Consider the following 20,759-nt stretch of genomic DNA (forward strand, 5'->3'; position numbering starts at 1 on the left):
AAAGGCTGTTATCGCGGTTGAAATGAACATGAAATAAGCGAATCCAATCAATGTGATAACAATAAACTATGTATATCGTCATTTCTACGTTTTACCATTGAATAGCTAGATTCTAGAAATTGTATGCCACTCATTTTTATTGTAGCAGCAAACAAATTTGCCATGAAAATAAATGCGTAAAATAGCCGTGTTTATTGAATATTGTAAAGCTTTTTTGGTGGCAAAATGTGAAACACATTTACTGAAAAATGTGCGCTGAGTAATAATATCATCATTAAAATTCTACCTAATAGCCTAATTTGAATAAGCACTTTACATGTGAATTAACTGTCACTGACTAATATCGGTCACTCTTTAATTCGCACACGGCATTTACTTACGTGTAATTATGAATTAAAAGTAAAACTCATCTCAAAAGACACACCTCAGTTGATTTATAGACACATTTTATATGTTATTGAACGCACCATATGTATTAGTTGAGCTCATTCTAACTCGCACACGCTTTCGTACTTTAATGTTGGATATTTAATTTGTCAATCATCCATTTAATTGGCACTGTCTGTTCTCAATATACTCCGTGACCCATTTCGACCTTCTACGTCACTAAAATAAGTACTCAAGCTCTTCCCGATGCTATAGCGATCACACGATATGAACGAGTAAATTGAAGATCCCAGACAGATTGACGTGCTTTGTTTTACGTTGATTTAAAACCTTTTTTTTTCACATAATTGTCTACTCTAGTTAATGGTGTTTGATATTCAATGTGACCCAATTTTCTGCATCGAAAAATGATAACGATTTCGCAAACCATAAAGAAAAACTTTATTATTGGGAAATTACTTGTGCAATATCAATTTCCGTTGTCGATTTTCCTTTGGCCATTATGTGATTTGCGTCGTCATCAAATATGATTAAAAATCAATTCCTCGTCAAGTGAGAGAAACAAACAATGTATACGCTTTATGAGCGTAATTTGCTAAAAATCGATTCATCGTTCACTATAGTAATATATAACTCTTTTTATGTTTTGCTTTATTTTATTTACAGGTGTATTGGTGCGGCCAGTAGCATTATCAATACCATATCTCATACTTTTATTTTATATACCATTTGTACCTGTTGCAACGACGAAAACAATTCGCGGTCACACGGGATACTTTTTTAAGGTTGCCATCGCTCTTAGTACGATTACGGTTTTATTACAAATAGCATTTCAAATTGTTTTGGTAACAAAAGGCGGTGATTTTCTGCAAGCATGTGAATTTCTCGAAAAATTATTCCGTCACATTGGCATGATCAGCTTGCATGATCTAACGTGAGTGTTTATTTTTGTCGTTTTTTCCATTCTCGTTCTGTCTTATTCTTTGTTTTCACTTTTTTTTCCATAGTAATTTTAACATATGTTGAATTTGGTTTTTTAAATTCTCTTTTGAACGGCATTTTTGAGATTACATTATTAAATCATCTTTTGATTTTTTTTAGATTGGTATCGATTCTATTATGGTTGTTGCCAGATATTTTGATGCTTGTTTCGAGCATCATATTTTTCATTGTGTTGAAAAAACTGACCGCACCTGTTGTCAATGAAGATGTTGGAGAGAGCGGAACAAGCAGCGCAAATACATCGCCCGAACCGGTGACAGAAGAAGAAGGCAGCTACTCCCCAGAACAATATGTTCTCTTGAAACGAACAGGTACATATATAGTTGCTCCTACCTTTTTTTCCCCAAAATCTGCTCCGAAATTAACCGTATCCAATTTGATCATTTATTTCTTTTCCACAGCAATTTTTTGTGCAATGGCAATGCTTCTGTTTGCCGCAACCTTACAGCCATCTGTACCAAGTGCGGTGTACTTCCTTGTTTTCTTATCGGCAGTAACTATTTGGGCTTATTACGGTGAAATTGGTCGGGGATTTGCAATAATTTGTCGAATACTTGGTGCACTTTTGATTGTACATGTATGCGCTCTGTTGGTGTATCAAACGCCCTGGCCACAACAGTATCTCGATGTTAACAATACGGTGATACGGTGAGTGAATAATTTTGACTAGACTTGATCTGCGGTCAAGTCATAAAAAATCGAATATAACCAACGAGAATGCCACTAATGATCAATTTACCGTTTACAGTCTCCTTGGCTTTAGTCCACTGATAGTGTCGTCATGTAATTCAACAACTGGTGACATTCGGGTGATTTACTTAAACCAAATGCTCGATTTGGATGCGTTTTTGAATCCAGTTGCATTACTGCTGTGTTACTATGCGCTCATCATATCGTCTGGATTCATTTTGGACGCTAAGGTAAAACAATCACCACCATTTTACGGTGAACCATAATAATTTCCAATTAATCCATTCACACGCAAGTGAAACATCTATGAAATGGTCAAAATACAATTCATGCATATCAGTCGTTGTTTGCTCAACGTTCTAAATAATAATAAGGTTGCCGATTTTTTCGACATATTTCTTTCCCTCTTTTTAACAATTATCATTCTTCCTTTCGTGCTCTCATGCTTTTCACGGATCAATAAACTCTATAACGAAATATAACGTTCGGTCATGCTTATGTCCAATGATACCGCGCGTATTTTTTGGCTTAATGGTTTGGAATGCCACAATGATAATACAATTTACGCTCATTTTCGCAATTCGTTAACCTAATGACAAAAAAATAAAAATAAAAATAAACCGAATAATAACGAATTCAGCAACGATTCAATGAAAAACGTAGCGGTGCATTTGGACAGTATGAAAATGGTGCACAGCAGATAACACGTCAGGTATCAAGTAGAATCCAAAAGGGCCCATTAGTTGGTAAACGATTAGCAAAGGAATCATGGCACGGTGCTGCTGATAAAGTTCGAGTAATTTTGTCTCGTTTATTTGTTTCGGTTTTTCATTTGATTTTTAATTCTCTTTTACCTTCTCTCGCTCTCTCTCTGGATGTTTTTTCAATTCGATTTTACTTTTTTGTTCTTTTAATTGTTGCACCTCAATGTTACATACACCATTTCAATTTTATGTTTTTAGCGAAATGACTTGTCAGGGTTAGGCTCATAAAAAAACCGACTCTAGTGAGCGACTTTCTTTTTGGCAAAAACTGAAAAAAAAAAAAATTAATTTACATTCATTTAAAAATGAACTTTGATTTTCCGACAGTCTCTTTTGATATCTCTTATGCCTATTTTTATTTTGCTTCGCATCTTTAAATATAGATAATCAATGTCATTTACACAAAACATATAAATATATTCAACGACTTCAAACTAACCATGAAAAAAAAATGTCCATTCATCGACCGTTCCTCTAACACATCCTTTTCACTAATCATTTTGCTTACTTTTTTCAATTTATCTGAACATTTAAAAAAGAATGTGCTCAAATTAATAATAATATTTTCTTTTGATTTCTTTTGGCGAATGTGTTTTTTATATGTTGCATTTCTTTGGCTTGCACACAATTTTATTTAAAAAACCAAAATGTAAAACTAAACAAAAACAAACAAAAACCATGCACAGGATTTATTCGATAGCAGCGATGAGCCAAATGAACGAACGCCTGTACGTATTATTTGCGAATAAGTATTGCTTTGAAATTCCATTTTTTTTTATACAAAATTTAATTTCATTTGGGGCATTTAGCGACATTTAACATTTGTTGTGTGGAGGATACGGCTAAAAAAAATTCTCATAAAAATATGGAATTGGATATAGCACTTTGTACATGTTTTGTGTGCTTACACGTTTGCATGAATGTATTGCTAGTAATAAAAATGCACCAAAAATTCACGCAAAAATTGACCTTTTTCACAAGCACTAATCTACATTCATTACCAATTAAAAGTGTGTTCGTTTCCTTTAAACATTCGTTAACCATATTCGTCGATTGCGTTCTGCACGTTGAAGCTTTTATATCTAGTTATCAGATAATCCATATTATTATTATTTTTCTTATTCTCAGTGGCTACCTATATTTTAGTTCTAATCAACTAATCCGTTAGAAAGTCATCAAATAAAATCGATGCAATTGTTAATATGAATTTTCTTTTGAATTTTGCGCACAATATAGTTGATGCGTCGCAGTATGAAGCGATTGAAAACATTTAAGCAAATTCGACCGACTGAAGGACCATCCTTAAGTGATCCGAACGCAATTCCACTTGAATCTATTGGCGGTAAGACACATTTTTCCTTGACATTTTCATTTGCAATTTTTTTTTTTTCGTTTCGTATTTGGTATGTTTTGATCATGTTTTTTTTCCCTTTCCCCGATTTGCATGAAATATGTTTTTGTATTCATTTTACGGTGTGTCGTTTTGGGTTTTGTACATATTTTGTGTTATTTCGTTTTGTTTTGTTACATTCGAAAAAAAAACACATCATATATCATTCATTTAAACCAATATAAAAGAAACGAACAATAAAGACGATGGTATTGTATCCGCAGAAGAAGAAACACAGGCCACGATTGGTGAACACATCACGTTCGCAATCGGACACTTGTCAACGGTGATTTGTAAGCATAGCTATGTCATCTCGAATATTATGATGATGGTGAGTTTTAATTTTGTTGAATGTTTTTTTTTTTGTTTCGTTTCGGTAACAACGTTCTCTTTTTTTCATTCTCAGGTATGGAGTATCGTTTACCACAGTTGGTTAACATTTGTTTTCCTCTTGGTTGCGAATTTGTTGTGGATCATACCAAATCAACGTAAAAATATGCATCGAATTAGTAAATTTGTGGTGGGCTATGCAATATTCTTGCTGATTTCGCAGTATTTGTATTGCATGAATCTGACCGATGACGAGCTACCAACAAAAGTCGATATAAAAGGCATTAATTTGGAGCAAATCGGTTTCATTCGATACAGAACATATCCGTGTGTACCGCTCCTGCTGAAAACATTATTTACAATAACATTTTGGCTAACATACCGTCAAATGAAGTACGAAGACACATTACAACGTCGATCATCGACATTGGCCCATTTGGCGGCACCATTCCAGGTCACAGTATCCGCAGCTACCACCGATCTTGGGCCAAAACCAGAATCGAAAAAATCCAAAATCATGATGAAAGCGGGCAACATTTTCAAAACGGTTTTGATGCAAGTTTGGATTTGGATCGTCGTATTTGCACTATTCTTTTTCGCCATTTATGGCAAAGATATGACCGTATTTCGCATTGTCTATATGGCACTGTTTTTGATTTTCATGGTGACATTCCAGGTAACTGATTTGAGATTAATTTTAGTTCAGTACAGTCAATCCTCCGAATTACGAACACGTTCACCATAAATGGGCGCCCAAAAATCGTCACGAATATTCAATTTGACCCTTTGGCCTTAATATATTGTAATTTCAGTTATCATGGCGAATTTGGAAGAAAATGATGTACGTATTTTGGATATTCGTCATCGGTTTCTCAATGCTGTCCCTGACCATGATTTATACATATCAATTCGATCGATTTGATGAATTCTGGGAGAAATATATAGGCATTGATAAAGATTTGTGAGTATTCTTCAATTTAGTTGCTTGGCGATCATGCTTATTCTAATCAATATTTGCGTCCATTTCTAGGCAAAGAGACATCGGTTTGGTAAAATACGAAACGAAAATTCTTTTCTTACGTTTATTTTATCCGACACTGTTGGTTGTCATCACAGTCGTGCAATTGCAAATGTTCCACAAAAAATACTTGGCGCAATTAGATTTGCCGTCATTAACAACTCGTAGAGAGAGTAGTGTTTCAGGTATTCAACCGTCGTCAAGTGTAAACTATGGCAGTTTGGAGGCAGAATCACCTTCGGAGGAGCATCAAAAGACAAAGAGTCACTACGCTCGAATTAATGTATCTGATTTGAAGAATCTCAACACAAAACAGGTGAAAATTAGCAATTACGATTCGCAACATTTGAGAAGATTTTTAATTTTGTTTGTTTGTTTTTTCGGTTTTAAATGCAGGCAATCAAAAAAGCTGTATTGTTTTACAACCGAACAAAGTGGTTCTTTGACATATTTTGGCTGTTTATGGAATTACATTTCATCAAAGTTATTCTTCTCTTGGCATTTTATCTTGGCATCAATGAGGTCTCAACGGTGCATATCGCCATAATTGTACTAACAGTTATTGCCGTCACATCGCGAACGAATACACAAACCATTTACAGTGGATTCATCTCCTTAACCGTTGCGATATTATTCATTTTGAAAATGATTTATCAAATCGAATACATTCCTCAAAGTTTCTACGATGTCAATTGCCCGGTATGTACACAATTAATCACAAAACAATGAAACAAATAAATTCATTGCTCGTATTTTCTTTCAGGATGACCAAAACTTAACCGACAGCAATATGTATACAAACGACTCAACAACCACAACAGCATTTGCAACAGCAACATCAGAAACATCAACACCAATAATGGCACCAACTACTACGGCTACTACAGCTGCAGGCAATACCACTTTTGTCGTCAACAATCCAAATAATAATACCGCAAATTGGGTTGGGTTTAATAAGTTGGTGCATGGACAAACCTTAATGCAACTTCTAAGCGGTTATATTGTTTACATTGTTGCATTGACCATTTACAATTTGATTTTACTCCACCAACAACGAAAACGGTGAGTTATGCGAACGAACATGACACTGTGAACACAAAAGTGTTTCTGTAAAATCGAGTCAATCTCAAAAGAGAGTAATCTTTAAGAACACACAGCTAGCTGTGATAGAGATTAATTTTTGAACATTTTTTGTATCTTGAAACATATTGCAAATAAATTGATTAACAATTTCGTTGCAGATTCTTGAGCGGAAAATCAATTGCCAGACCAAAGGTGCTATTTCCACGAATTACACGCAATGATGCCGACAAAGATATTTCACATTTGATTAAATATCTTTTCAACTTTGCCTTCTACAAATTTGGTGTGGAAGTAACACTTTTGATGTTAGCAATTTTGATTGGTGCTCGAATGGATATCGTTGCTGTTTTATATGCCGTTTGGCTATGCATTCTATTCGGCGTATCAAGAGAAACAAAACATCGCATTTGGCCAATATTCCAATCGTTTATTGTCATTCTGATCGTGGTTCAATACATAACAGCCGTGAATTTGCCGCCGTTCATTTGTTTCAGTATGTTACATTCTCTCAGCACATCAAAATGGTTTCCAAATTTTAAAAATCAACCATTTTTATTTGTAGATTACCCATGGAAAACGAATACATTGAAACGTTTGCAAGAAATAATGTGGCTACCAGATCCTGCACTTCGTACCGATGCCCATAGGCTTGTACTCGATTTCTTACTGCTCATATGCACTTGTCGTCAAATGCTTGTGTTCCGCATTGAAAAACAGTATGAAAATAGTGAATTTCCAGGTGGAAGCAATAAATCAGTGGTTGAAAAAATCAATAAATTGGGCTCTGGTGAGGTTCCAATCGAAATGGATGATTTCGTATCAATTCAAAAGAATTGGTTGGACATTCTGAAATGCATCGTATTTTTGGGATGGTTCTGGATTACATTGGCCATTGTATTTTTGGCTGGTTCAAGTCATCCAAATATTTACTCAATTGGCTATTTGATTGGATCGTTCATTTTCTTGTGGCAAGGCGGAGAATTTTATCTTCGTCCCATTCACACGATTCTACGTTGGTGGAAATTTTTAGTTGCATACAATGTCCTAGTAATAATCGTGAAAGCTATGTTGCATCTGCCAGTCTGCATTTTTATCGATGAGTTGGAGTTATGGAGCAAAAACACATGCCTTTTCGAGAAAGCATTTGGAATTAATTGTCCGCAAGGACTGCCCAGAGATAAACTACCACCGGTAATTTACATTATACATTTATGGAAATTCATACGTAATTTCTTCATCTTACTTTTTTTATTTAAACAGACACAAATATGTGATAATCCAGACGATTCCAGTTTAGCATGGGACATTGTCTGCTTTTTGTTCTTGATTTTCCAACTGAGAATTTTCCAAAGCTATTATTTCTGCCACATTATCAACGAAAGCAAAGCCAGCACCATTTTGGCATCCAGGTACCGAGCGTTTGTACATTTTTAAGTTAAAAAGAAATGAAAAGAATGTCATTTAAAAAATTTCAGAGGTGCTGAATTGATCGAAAGTCTACGGAAGAAGCAAGTCAAGATCCAAGCGCAACGTGAAGAGGAGATTTTACAGAAGATCAAAGTGAAGATGGATCGTATCAAGGCAAATCAACAGAAAATGCAACCGGCTCTAACGTCTCCAAAAACGCACTATCAAGGTAAGTTAATTAAACAATTAGTGAAAGTCGAAATTACGGAAACGAAAAACAAAAAAAAAATTCCATTACGATAAATGTGAGTATGTGCGTTAGTAATAACAAAGGTCGAACTATTATTCAAAATGAGCACAACGAAAACAAAATGTATTCAAATGGTACATTTAAAAGTTGAAGACATTTTATTTTAATGTTAATATTGTTCGTGAAGAGGGCGCTTTAGCGCCTTTAGCTCGTACGATAAGTATGTCGTCATGTGCTGGATATCATACCCCGATTGAAGATGAAGTAGCTGCAGACGGTATATGTGATTTGCCATCGGACCTGATGCCGACATCACGTGGTGGTTCGATGCTAAACACACAAGTAGATGAAACAATCACGCCAAACAAAAAGTCGCCACCACCATTCATACCCTTCAATGATTTTAGGTACCATCACCAAGTTCTGCTATCATGACCGTATCTCATTCACTAGACGCGTACTTAGAACCTACACGTTTATCATTTAGCTCTCCTCCCGTCTCTGAATTGATGCAACAAAATTCCGACGATTCATATCCCGTATTCTCACCATTGCATCAATCCCGCAAACAAAGCCTACAATCGAATATATTGCCAGTTGGTGTGCCGATGAACGTTCCCACCACAACATCAAGTACACAAAATACATTACAACCGGGCACATTTGTCCGGCAACATCGAAGACAATCTAGTGTTAATACAGTTTCATGGACAGATCAGGGTGATGCAACGATTGGAAAATTGCGTCGCCTCTCCACCACATTAAATCCATCCAATGTTAGTTGCATTTCTGTCTTTAATTTAATGTCCTGCATTTTATTTGGATAATATTTATAATACACATTTTAAAAATGCTGACACATACAAAAATGGAAATAAAAAGGAAACTGACGAGGAAGAAGTTATGCTAAGACGAAAACATCGCAGACAATCATCGGTGGGTCTATCGATTCGAAGCGAAGGACGAGAACGTCGTCGATCCAGCTATACATCCACATCATGGATTCGAGATGCTGACGATGAGGCAGATGAATCAACACGAACTGGCCGAAGTCGGCCATGTAGCTGGGGACCAATCGGTGAAATTTTCTATCGAGATTCATTGTCATTCTGTGATTCGGAACGTTCGAAGTGTTCGCCTTTGTCGCATCACGAATGTAATTTCAAAAAGAAATGCACACAATGTCTGTGCGCCAAAAAAAATTCGCTTCTGTGCAACTGTATAAATTATCACACGCAACAATCGACAACGACAATTCTAGTAAAACAAATTAGAGAATTTTTCCATTTCGCTTTATCTGCTTTTTGATCTGAATTTTGATGATATGCCAATGTAAATAGGCTACAGAAATATCGCCGAACATCTGGACCGGTGCGGCGACAGTGTAACACTTTTATTTTTTCGCATAATGTTTAATACTGTGAATATTTTTTAGAATTTGAAGGTTTCATTCAATTTTGTGATATGAACTATTTTCTGTTGAATCGAATTTGATTATTGTTATGAACAAATTTTCATTTTTTTTTTCTTCATTTCATACAGGAATGTAAATATTTTAACCTTTTTCGCTTAACACCACAGCTCACCAATCTCATGTAAAATGGGAACAACATTTATCGCACATTACTCAATCTAAGCACATTTTCAGCATTTTTTTTTTCTCTAATCATAATTTTTCATTTTAAATCTAATATCGGAAATGTTGTTACTTTTTTAGATGACACAGATGGAAGAAGAAAAAATCGATCTTTCATAAGTCATGCGCGGGGTAATTTTTGTTTTGTTTTTTGTTATATTTTTAGCAGTTTGAGATTGAATTTGAAGAGTGAACATTTTGAAGAATTTTTTTTTTTTGAAAATTGCACTTCAATATTTAAATGTTTGAAAATTATACAAAATTGATTGCGCAACCAAACCTAATATTTAAAAAAAAAACGTTCTGATTTTTCGGCAATAATTTTTGATGATCACGCGTGGTATTTTTGCTACATTTCTCCTACTGCTTTTTTAAGAGAAAAAAACATTAGTCATCGTAATGAAATTTTTTTAGATGAAGACGCTTTTTACGAAGCAAATAAGGTTAATGAGGCGACTCAAGAATCACCTCAAGAAATTCCAAATGATATGGTAGATGAAACCGCTAAAGACCTCACAAAAATTGTGTCTCATGAAGTGGCTTTTCAAACAACAAAGCCAAGAATTATTACTCGTAGACATTCATATGGTAAATAAAAACAAACGATGAATGATTATAGCGATTTTGAATCAATCCAAAATATTAACATATCATCATCTCTTTTGACCAATGCCAAAATTGAAAATGATAACATCAAAAAAAGATTAGGCCATTCAAAAATCATCTTCATCACATAGTCATTGTTATGCTCATACAGAATTGAGTTTTTTCTTAATTTTGTTCTTTTATTTATATTTTGGGTTTTTTTTATTTTATTTTATTCTTAATCCCCCCCTCCATACACAAATCCCAAATATTCCCTGAACGGATTGCATCACTCGATGGTAGAACCAAAGTGTATGTATCCCGAAAAGTGTTTAATTTGTTCAGAAAAGAAAATTATTGTGAACAATATTCGATTCAAAAGATGAACACATCACAATAGATTGTCTAACATTTCATTTTAGATAGACTACAACAAATTTTATAAATGTATTTTGGAGTGATGGTATAAATTCCTAGTTTTCGTGACTAAAGAACATGTGATGGCGTTATAACTAGTCGAATTTTGACAAAAGTTTATGGTGATCAATCTTAACATTTTAACTCTTTCACAAATACTTAAAATAGCATTTACATGCTTCAAATATCAAATGACAACTTTATGAACAACAACAAAATATTGAAAAATTTACTATTTATTTTAAGTTCAATTAAATTAAATGTAAAATACACACGTGATTTAATATTCTCTTTTCGATGTACTCACAGCGTTGATTGATGCACAATTTGTTTAATATTGCCAAAGAAAATCGTGAAAACACGTATCAATTATTAAATGCACCTATATGTAACACAAACACAAACCAATTAAATTGTGTGAAACTAATTGAATTGAATTTTAATGTGTAGTTTGCACAATGCAAATCAAATACACTAAATGATACAATTGTAGCTTCTCTTTTTTTGTAGTGAATTTGTTCGTTTGTTTTTTTGCATTAAATAAAGCAAAAATTGCCCATTTCTATTGGTTACAATTCCATTCGCAATAAATAGTGAAATGATTGAATTGACAAAAATTAAATTAAAAACAAATTGCATCAAGTTCAAAACATGCAACCAAAAACATGGGCAGTTCTTGTACAAAATATCCACCGTGTAAAATAGAAACTAATCAATAATTGTATCTTTTTTCAAATACAAAAACATAGCTGTACGCAGTGGTGACTATTACTTGTTCGAGGATTTGGATGAAAAAGTTGAATTGGATTTGTTGCACGAGCGTCCATCGGCTGGCATCGATGATGCAATTACTGATCGAAAGTTGAGTGATAAATTGACCATTGAGCAGGTAAATTTCAAAACTGATTTCAATTGAGGCTCTCAGAATATTACATGTGTCCCATAAAAGTACAATCATCATCAAAAATAACGATTCCTTCCTTGTTGTAAATAAACGCTCAACCGATGTCAGAAGAAGCAGTACATAAAACAATACATGAATTTGTCTTGCTTTAGCATCGTTTTTGTATTTTGTCCACAGATTAGAATTCAATCAAGTTTCGATGTGGTGGGGGCACTGTTTATTTAATATTCGAGTTTTAATAGCGTGCTTTTTTGTTTTTCGGTTAAATAAAAATTGTCAATGTTTTTCTAGCTGTTTCGTGAGAAACTCGGTTTATCAAGTCCAAAAAGGGGTGCTCGAAAGAAGGTTTGTCTAGCGTGCTTTTCCAAATTTCGTTTACGTTTTATTTTGTGTATTAAATCTTAGTTCGTGTGTGCTTTTTTTGCTTTTTCACCACGTTATTTTGACACATTAATCAATTTGTGGACGATTTTTTTAAAAATTGACAAGAACTTAATAATTAGGATTAAGATTTGTTTTTTGTTGATAAAATGAATAGAGTTTTATTAAATCATTTGTTTTGTATTCGCGATGGTTTTTGTTTTTGAGTTCGTCGTACAGCCGATAGAATAATAAAGTTGAGAAAAAAGATGCTAAAGATTGACAGAAATTGGTTTGCTCGGAAATGTACAAACTATATCGCATGAAATGATATTTAACATGAATAAATAACAAGTGGAATTGTTCTTTCTGGAGACTGATTCATGATTTAACCAAATTTTAAATATCTTCAAATTTACGATATTTTGTGTGTGTTTTTTTCTCTTCATTTCTTTTTCGAATCAACTCTGTCCATTCGAATAAATCATCAAAATTGAATACAAATAAACTATATAAAACTAACCAAACAAAAAAACTATCGAAGGTTATAACAAAATCCTTCCAAACACCACCAAATCGCCACAAACGACAATCAGACACATCTGGTGATGAAGAAACGGATCATCATGCGACATCATTACCAACGCAACCATCGGAAAAAGTAGTCGCCGAAGTGAAATCGACGATTTCCGAACCGATTAAACTGGCTGACACAAAATCCGCTGGTTCTGTGAGTTATCATTCCGTATACAAATAAATGGCATTTTTCTTATACTAAATCCATTGCATTTTTGAACAAAACAAAACTTACTACATAATTGTTGAAATTTAATCATTTGTATGTTTGTTTGTTAGCTAAGTAGTGTTTTTACCGTTTGCTCATTCATCATAAATTCTAATTTCGCTAACCATTCAAAATTTATCTTATCTTTTTTTTTCAAATCGACCGGAACATTTAAAATTTCACTTTGCTATTCAAATTTTTGTAGGAATTTGCCAGTGCTACTGTTAAAGATGGTAAGAAATGTTTAAATCATTTTGATAATGTGATTTAAATAAATGACCTTAATTTTAGAATTTACTCAACCGGATGGCGAACAACCAAGTACCAGTCGAAGTTTGGACGACGAACCTGATGATTTATCGGAGCCATTATCGTCAACCGGATCTGAAAGACCAGCAGTTTCATCGGCATTCACTTTTATTAAGGCATTCATATCGGGCATTTTGGTATCAATGACATTACGTTTGTACAAATTATCGAGAAATTATCGATATGTAACACGTGTACTGTCAAAGGAGAAGAAGGCATTGAAACTGGAGAAGGATTTCGGTCAAGGTCATCGAATTGGAGCCGGTCGTGTTTGGGCGCCACTGCCATCCGTTCTTCGTACACAGGGGTAAATTATTTTTACTGCACTTTTTGTACATATGATTGCAGCCAAATTCTTAGAAGAAAGAACACAAAAAATGTCGACTAAATTAGCAGCACTTTTATTGATGTCTTACAAATTAATTTTCTTGTTTAATTTGCTAAGTTTGATTTTTTGGTTTTGTTTATTTATTGAGAATGATTGGAATTGGATGCATTCTAAGTTCTTATTTACGAATTTGTTGATCTAAAATTTTAACACTCACTGTAAATTCTGTATATACAAAAATTAATGTTAAATATACGTTTAGTCAATCAACGCCAAGCAAGACAAACCTGCAATCGAGCCAAAGTACGCTCTCTTATCACTCTACACAACAAAGTGGAAACGATAGTGAAGAATACCTGAGCGATAATGGTAACGAAGAGCAAACACCACAGAAAGGGTAAAAAAAATATCATATATTTTGTATAACAATATGTACATAACAATCGGATAAGATTTTTGAGTAAAAACAAAATGTGTGTTTGTCATTAAATCGGCATTGAAAACCCAAAAAAATGTACAAAGTATTTTTTTGACTTTGTAAATAACACTGATATCTAAATGAGTGTCCATTTTCCAACAAAACAAAAGCTCAAAGTCTTTAATTTGAATTGAAATTGTTTCTTTTACAGAACAACTATTGCACACTTGCTGAAGCCACAGCTATTCCCAACCAAAGAACAATTACAGCCAGCCGACGATGTAATGTAAGTTAATTTGCAAAAAAAATGCGTTTGTTATAATAATCCATTGATTTAATTCGTAGTTTAGTTAAATTTTTCTTAGCGTTTGCATTTGTATTAACTGGAATAGTGCTTTCATTGTCCTTTTGAAAGTTCCCCCTTTTTAGTATAAAATAACCCGGTGCACTGACACAAATTTGACTTTGAAAATTTCGAACAGAAATTGAAAGGTCTTAAAATTTAAACCAAATTTGAACAATTTATTTCTTATTTTACAAAGTTCAACTCAAACATTTTCAAACAAAAAACATGTGTTGTCAGAATTTGGTTTATCAACTTTCAAGTTCCTTTGAAATTGTTTTAAAGCCGATAGTTTTGTGTCGAAAATTCAAAAAATATATAGTTAATTGACGTTTTCTTACTAAACTTTTCATATATAAATTAACCGCATTAGACATTTGGGAGAAGCTCATTTTAAACTTGTAGTCATACGCTCATTAAAATATTCGACAGTATTTAAAAAAAATATATACAGAAAAATGACAATAAGAAAGATGTAATTTGATGAATAACGCGCAATATTTTAATGAGCGTCAAATTTTGAGTAATAAAAAAAATGCTCCGTAATTAATTGCACGTGTGTACAGGCGACGAACAAGCATAATACCCGAAATAAGAGTCCTAGCACCTAGCTTGGAGCGAGGACTAGACGATTCATGGCCAGAAAGTTCACAATCAATTCCAAATTTACCATCAATGGCAATTTCCAATTCGCCACAAATTTATCAAAGCCATTCCGATATCAGTGGTAGCGATATCAGCAGGTACATTTTCGATGTTGGCACCAAAATCAACTCAAATGTGGAATACAAAAGAAAATAAATCACAATTGCACGTCTATCTGTATTTCATCGAGCACAAATCCTACCTTTTTCATTCTGGTGACTGTGTGTACATTTTAATACTTTTCTACTGAACTCTATATGGCTTTTGCACGTTTTATGGTATTCAAAAAATAAATATATTTCTATTCTACATATCTTACTGTTCTCTCTCTTACTAAACACATGCTAAACATATGTTCAATTGTCATCTGAAATGATTTTGCTTCTAATATCAATGTTTCGTTCAATTTGCGCAGTCTTAAAGATTTCTCGGAGGGAGATGATGATTTCTACTCGCAACGACACTCAATTCTGACCGAATTCTTCCAATCGCTATGGTTTGCGCTCATTTCAAATACCGATTTAGTTTGTTATCTGCTCGTATTCATCAACATGGTGCATTCACAAAGTATTTTGGCATTGCCCATGCCATTGATGGTATTCTTGTGGGGCACATTGACCGTGCCACGACCATCAAAAACATTTTGGATTTCCTTGATTGCGTATACACAAGTAAGTACAGTTCCTTTTTTCGAATCGTTTAGTCCACGGCTAGTCCAGAACTTGTTGTAAATTTCTAATCATGGTCTATTTACAGGTGGTCGTTTTGATAAAATGCATCGCGCCGTTGTTCTTATGGTTCGATAAGTTATCAATTGCAATTCCAGAAAACAATCCAATGGCACCACCGAGAATCATTGGCGTGGAAGTTAAACCAAATTATGCGACATATGATTTGATTCTACTGCTTGTTGTATTTTTCCATCGATTCGTTCAAAAGCAAATGGGTATTTGGAAGAGCGGCTTTTCAGACGAAGATTATGCTGTTCAACCAATCGATCCAAGTACCATGTGAGAACATATCCAAATTTTCAGAATTTATAGAAAACAAAGATTCGATTCTAATCAATACTTTCTTTGGTAGACAAGCAACCGTAGTTGATGAACGAGTTGATGCTTCTAATCAAAATGTTGCTGTTGTGCCAAAACCAGAAGTCGACGAAAATGGAGAACGTGACAAATTGGTTCAGTTTGAGAAAACACCGGAAGAATCAAGTTATGGACAGAATTACTTTTCAAATGTATCGGCCATCTCGTAAGTGCAACTAGTTAAATCTAGAATTTTTTTTTGACAATTATGAACTGTTATTGTCGGAATCGGAATAATTCAATCAATTTTCTGATCAATTTATGTCGATTTATGTAGTTCCACATCTAAATGCATTCATTCTTTTCCTAGCAAAACAAAATACTGTTCACCATTCACAAACTTCTTCCGCCGACTTTTGAAAATGACGAATCGAGTCTCGGCAGATGTCTACACGTACATTTTCCTCTGTGACTTCATCAATTTCTTTGTGTTACTGTTTGGTTTCACAGCGTTCGGTTCAAGTCAAGGAGACGGTGGTGTTACATCATACTTGCAAGAGAATAAAATACCAATTGCATTCTTAATCATGTTATTGCTACAATTTGTATTCATAATCGTCGATCGAGCTTTGTACTTGCGTAAAAATCTACTCGGAAAGATAATTTTCCAATACATATCCGTCATTTTAATGCACATTTGGCTATTCTTCCTCGTGCCAATATTGAGCGAAAGAAGTTTTAATACGAAACTTCCGCCAATCATGTACTATGGATTCAAATATATGTACTTCTTGTTGTCAGCATATCAAATTCGATGCGGCTATCCACGTCGTATTCTGGGAAACTGCCTAACCAAAGGATTTACAATGTTCAATTTGTTTGCGTTCAAAATGTAAGTAAATTTCCGAAATTGTGAGTTGTATCAAAGCACAAAACTATCAATTCAATAAAATTTCATTTCAGATACATGATGACACCGTTCTTATTCGAATTGCGTACGCTTATGGATTGGATATGGACCGAATCAACGATGCCATTATTCGAATGGCTAAAAATGGAAGATATCTTTGCCAATATATTTGAGTTGAAATGTTCTCGACAAATGGAAAAAGATTTTCCAGCGCCACGAGGACAATCAAAAGGATCGTTTGTAAAGTATCTTATGGGTGGTGGATTTTTGATTGCAATAATCGGTCTAGTATGGGGCCCATTGGCATTGTTTGCATTAGGTAATACGGTGGGTGAAGCAAATAGTCCAACTGAGGTGCGAGTTGAACTTCGTATCGGACCGTACGAACCAGTTTACAGTATGAGTGCACAATCCAGTCAAATTCATCCGTAAGTTGGATTTCATTTTAAATCAAGCGTCTGTAAACTTGTTTGCGACCAATTATTCTTAATTCACTTTATATTTCTATTTTCTATACAGATTCGACGAACAAAGTTACGAGGCATTTAAGAACGTGTATTACGAACAAAAAGATCGTTCAGCATTAACATTTCTTTCAAATTACGATGCAAACGATCTATCCGCCATTGTTCTTGGTCCAAACTCAACGAGCCTTTGGATCATTTCACCGCCGGATTTGCAACGGCTTAAAGATGACCTAATGAACAATGTTACATTAAAAGTTCAGTATAAATATTTTGTGTCGAGAAAGACAAACAACGATAAACTTGCGGATACGATATCACGTGAACGATCATTTGATTTGAAGTCGGATACACCAGCTCGAAAAGATCTACTGAACATGCTTAACAAAATTTCAAATCAAAAACGAACACAGTTACCATTTTTGTTCCCAAAATTTTTAAAGGTAAAATAGATAACAGGTGTATCGAATATACACGACCATTAATAAAAAAAATATTTGCACATTTTAATTATAGGTAAAGAATCCAGATGCTTTGAAACCAGCCACACAACTAATTTCAAGTCTAAGCGATGAAGATCATTATTACCGCAATCTAACGCTATTTCTGCATCAAAATCCCGATACGAAAAATAACGAATCAGACGAAAAGTATTGGGAAGTACTTGAAGAATGTGACGATAAAGACTATGAGAACAAATTTTCAAAATTACCATATGCAGAATGCAAAAAGAGTTCAGTAATGTACACGTTCAGCGATAAACTGTTCCCAACTTCATTGAGCTGGCTCACAGCAGGAGGGTAAGCAGATTCAGAGTTAAAGACATTTTTATGGATTTTTATAATCGTTGATTTCATTAATTACCTACAGTGTCATTGGTATATACACAACATTTGTATTTGTGGCATCTCGATTCTTCCGTGGCCTTTTCTCTGGATCGAGCTTCAACATTATGTACTCTGAATTGCCATTCGTTGATCGAATACTTCAATTATGTTTGGACATTTACTTAGTGCGTGAATCGCTTGAATTTTCACTGGAGGAAGACTTATTTGGTGAGTTTTTAAATACATTTCGGAAGTCTTACACACCGACATAGAGAGAATTTAAATTGTTGACAAAATATCTTATTTTTTTTTATATTTTTAGCCAAACTGATATTCCTGTATCGGTCGCCTGAAGTTATGATACGTTGGACTCGGCCGGCTGAAGAGCAATCAACTGACGATGACGAAGACGAAAGTGACATTGACGAAACGCAAGCAGAGAAAGTACTCCGAAAAGCGCCATCACGTTCATTGTATAAATAAAATGTAAAACTCCAAAAAAAATCGATAGCTCTCAAATCAATTAATTCATTATGAATTCAAGTCAAATGTATTTTCATCTTCATATCATTTGGATTTATCATTAGATTAACTACTTGTTCTACATTACATTTAGAACAGTTTTTGATATTATTTAAATATATTTTACGTAGAATTAAAATTAAACAATAATCATTATTATTTCCTACATTGTGTGAAAAGTCTAGTAATTTAAAAATGGAATAATACGAGTATATGTTTTCATAAGCAATCAAATTAAGTATACACTTTTGAAATTAGAATGAATGGTTAAAGTAAATGAAACATCGTCATGTTATCAATGATATCACGTCATTTTTTCGAGTTTTCAATACAGAACAACGTCACGATCAAAGAATGCGATTCCATAGAGTCAATCCAGGCGAATGGACTTTGTTCGTACGTTGCTAAAATTATTCGAATAGAAGAGATTTATTTTTACGACAAACTAAAAGCAAAGAGAACTATTGTAATTGAAATTTAATAAAAACTGAACTGTGCACTAACATACGTTGTTTTAATGATTTCCAATCCTAAAGCTAATTTGTTCCGGGAACAGATATATTAATTCCCGGAACAAAATCCAATATTTAAATAAAAGTATATTAGATTGATTTCAACCATCTGAGTTAAATTGATTGATTTCGAAATAAAAGTATATTAGATTGATCAAGTGTTCACAAATGTCAGCATTGACACTGCGCATCAAATGATGCTTGCATCGCTAGTGCCTTCGTTGTGCGTTTGGAGCACTTCGTGCGCTGACGAAGATACAAAGCACTATAATGATGTGCGTTATCAATGCTGGCATTTGTGAACACTTGCTTTATACGTATGACTCACAATGCCTTCTTTAAGGAATCCACACATGACTGTCCGTATGAATGATTCAAAGTCCACTGCCTTTCATGCATTGTCCGTCCGTCCTTCCAACATATACGTCTGTTGTTATTTTTTATATTCAAATCGCTGTCTACTCATTTATATCCACATCCATGAATTTTCCGGACATGTCCGTCCGTCCAACATATCAATCCGTTTAATGTTCGGTCAAATTCTTAGGGTGTCTTTCCGTCCGTCAGGCTGTCCGCAGGGACATAAGTGCCTGGACGGACGGACAAAAACAGTGACGTACGGTCAAAAATAGTTGAAGTATATTACGTACGGACGGTCAAAATGTCCGTACAACAATAGTGATATAATAGTTTTTCTATAAGATTGATTTTAACCATAGGACTTCGATATAAATGTGAATTTGATTGATTTTATCCATAAAAAAATCCAATTTTTGGTGATTTTTATATGAAAAATCATTTATGCCACAAAACTAACGCCAGAGTTAGTTTTCTCGTGCCAAAAAACCTCGAAAACCTTAAGTACAATACCATAGATAAACAAGCATATACTTATCACTGTGGTTGGTATTGGTATTAACAGATCTTTGCTGTCGCTCTCTCCTAAAGGAATTCCCTTAATATTCCTTCAATCATTTTCATTCTTAACTAAATATATCACTTTACTTTATTGAGGACAATAACAAATACCAAAATTACAAATGCATTCTTTTGTATTCATAATAATTATGTTAATGTTCTATAGCATACAAAAAACGTCATTAGTAAGATTATTTAAATGTGTAGGTAAATTGCGAATTGGCCGAAAATTGTTAAATGTCGCAATTTACCAACAAATTCAAACAATTCTAGTAATGATGTTTCGTATATGAGCCCGTATTATAGCAGGTGTTGTTTAATGCAAGGTTGTGTGTGCATTCTCTACCTGAAATGACCTTTGAAATGCATTAATTACTAATTAGTAATTAGAGTACGAAATTCCACCTATGTATTGCAATTTTTGTGTGTTTTGCCTAATGATCCCTGATGTAAAAGTGGGTATAAAAGGAGTACTTTTTAGAAGAAATTTTCACTTTTCTTTTGGCATTCAACTCTTCAGCATCTAAC

General features: G+C 34.0%; 1 protein-coding gene across 8 annotated transcripts; it reads left to right on the top strand.

The window, feature by feature from the left end:
• Positions 1–1,186: 1,186 nt before the first annotated feature.
• Positions 1,187–19,304, top strand: LOC116338337 (piezo-type mechanosensitive ion channel component). Of its 8 annotated transcripts, none has more exons than XM_031763508.1 (34): positions 1,187–1,321; positions 1,489–1,700; positions 1,791–2,037; positions 2,138–2,309; positions 3,530–3,571; positions 4,080–4,185; positions 4,422–4,564; positions 4,640–5,239; positions 5,376–5,524; positions 5,594–5,897; positions 5,978–6,280; positions 6,345–6,643; positions 6,823–7,157; positions 7,227–7,855; positions 7,925–8,073; positions 8,140–8,300; positions 8,509–8,728; positions 8,809–9,097; positions 9,204–9,477; positions 11,709–11,848; positions 12,768–12,953; positions 13,213–13,240; positions 13,299–13,623; positions 13,907–14,041; positions 14,274–14,348; positions 15,466–15,721; positions 15,807–16,060; positions 16,134–16,304; positions 16,449–16,970; positions 17,042–17,416; positions 17,508–17,895; positions 17,969–18,252; positions 18,323–18,507; positions 18,602–19,304. In XM_031763508.1, exons 1-34 carry the CDS (start codon positions 1,299–1,301, stop codon positions 18,760–18,762), a joined length of 8,142 nt encoding a protein of 2,713 aa, XP_031619368.1. In that variant the 5' UTR covers positions 1,187–1,298; the 3' UTR covers positions 18,763–19,304. The 8 variants fall into 8 exon arrangements, with proteins under 8 accessions (XP_031619368.1, XP_031619372.1, XP_031619374.1 ...); XM_031763512.1 differs by lacking the exon at positions 12,768–12,953 and adding an exon at positions 12,155–12,208 and having other exon boundaries at positions 8,509–8,663; positions 8,729–9,097; XM_031763514.1 differs by lacking the exons at positions 8,509–8,728; positions 8,809–9,097; positions 9,204–9,477 and adding exons at positions 10,039–10,089; positions 10,372–10,545; positions 10,846–10,854.
• The last annotated feature ends 1,455 nt before the right edge of the window (positions 19,305–20,759 follow it).

Source organism: Contarinia nasturtii, unplaced genomic scaffold, assembly GCF_009176525.2.
Source record: "Contarinia nasturtii isolate CC-2019 unplaced genomic scaffold, AAFC_CNas_1.1 Cnas_scaffold_350, whole genome shotgun sequence".
Classification (NCBI taxonomy): domain Eukaryota; kingdom Metazoa; phylum Arthropoda; class Insecta; order Diptera; family Cecidomyiidae; genus Contarinia; species Contarinia nasturtii.

Excerpts from the sequence above, each read along its gene's own strand:
- LOC116338337 (XM_031763508.1), top strand. The coding sequence starts at position 1,299 with ATGATCAGCTTGCATGATCTAAC. Across the intron at positions 14,042-14,273 it reads GAGCAAACACCACAGAAAGG|AACAACTATTGCACACTTGC; the intron begins GTAAAAAAAATA and ends TTTCTTTTACAG. Across the intron at positions 16,061-16,133 it reads CCAATCGATCCAAGTACCAT|ACAAGCAACCGTAGTTGATG; the intron begins GTGAGAACATAT and ends TTTCTTTGGTAG.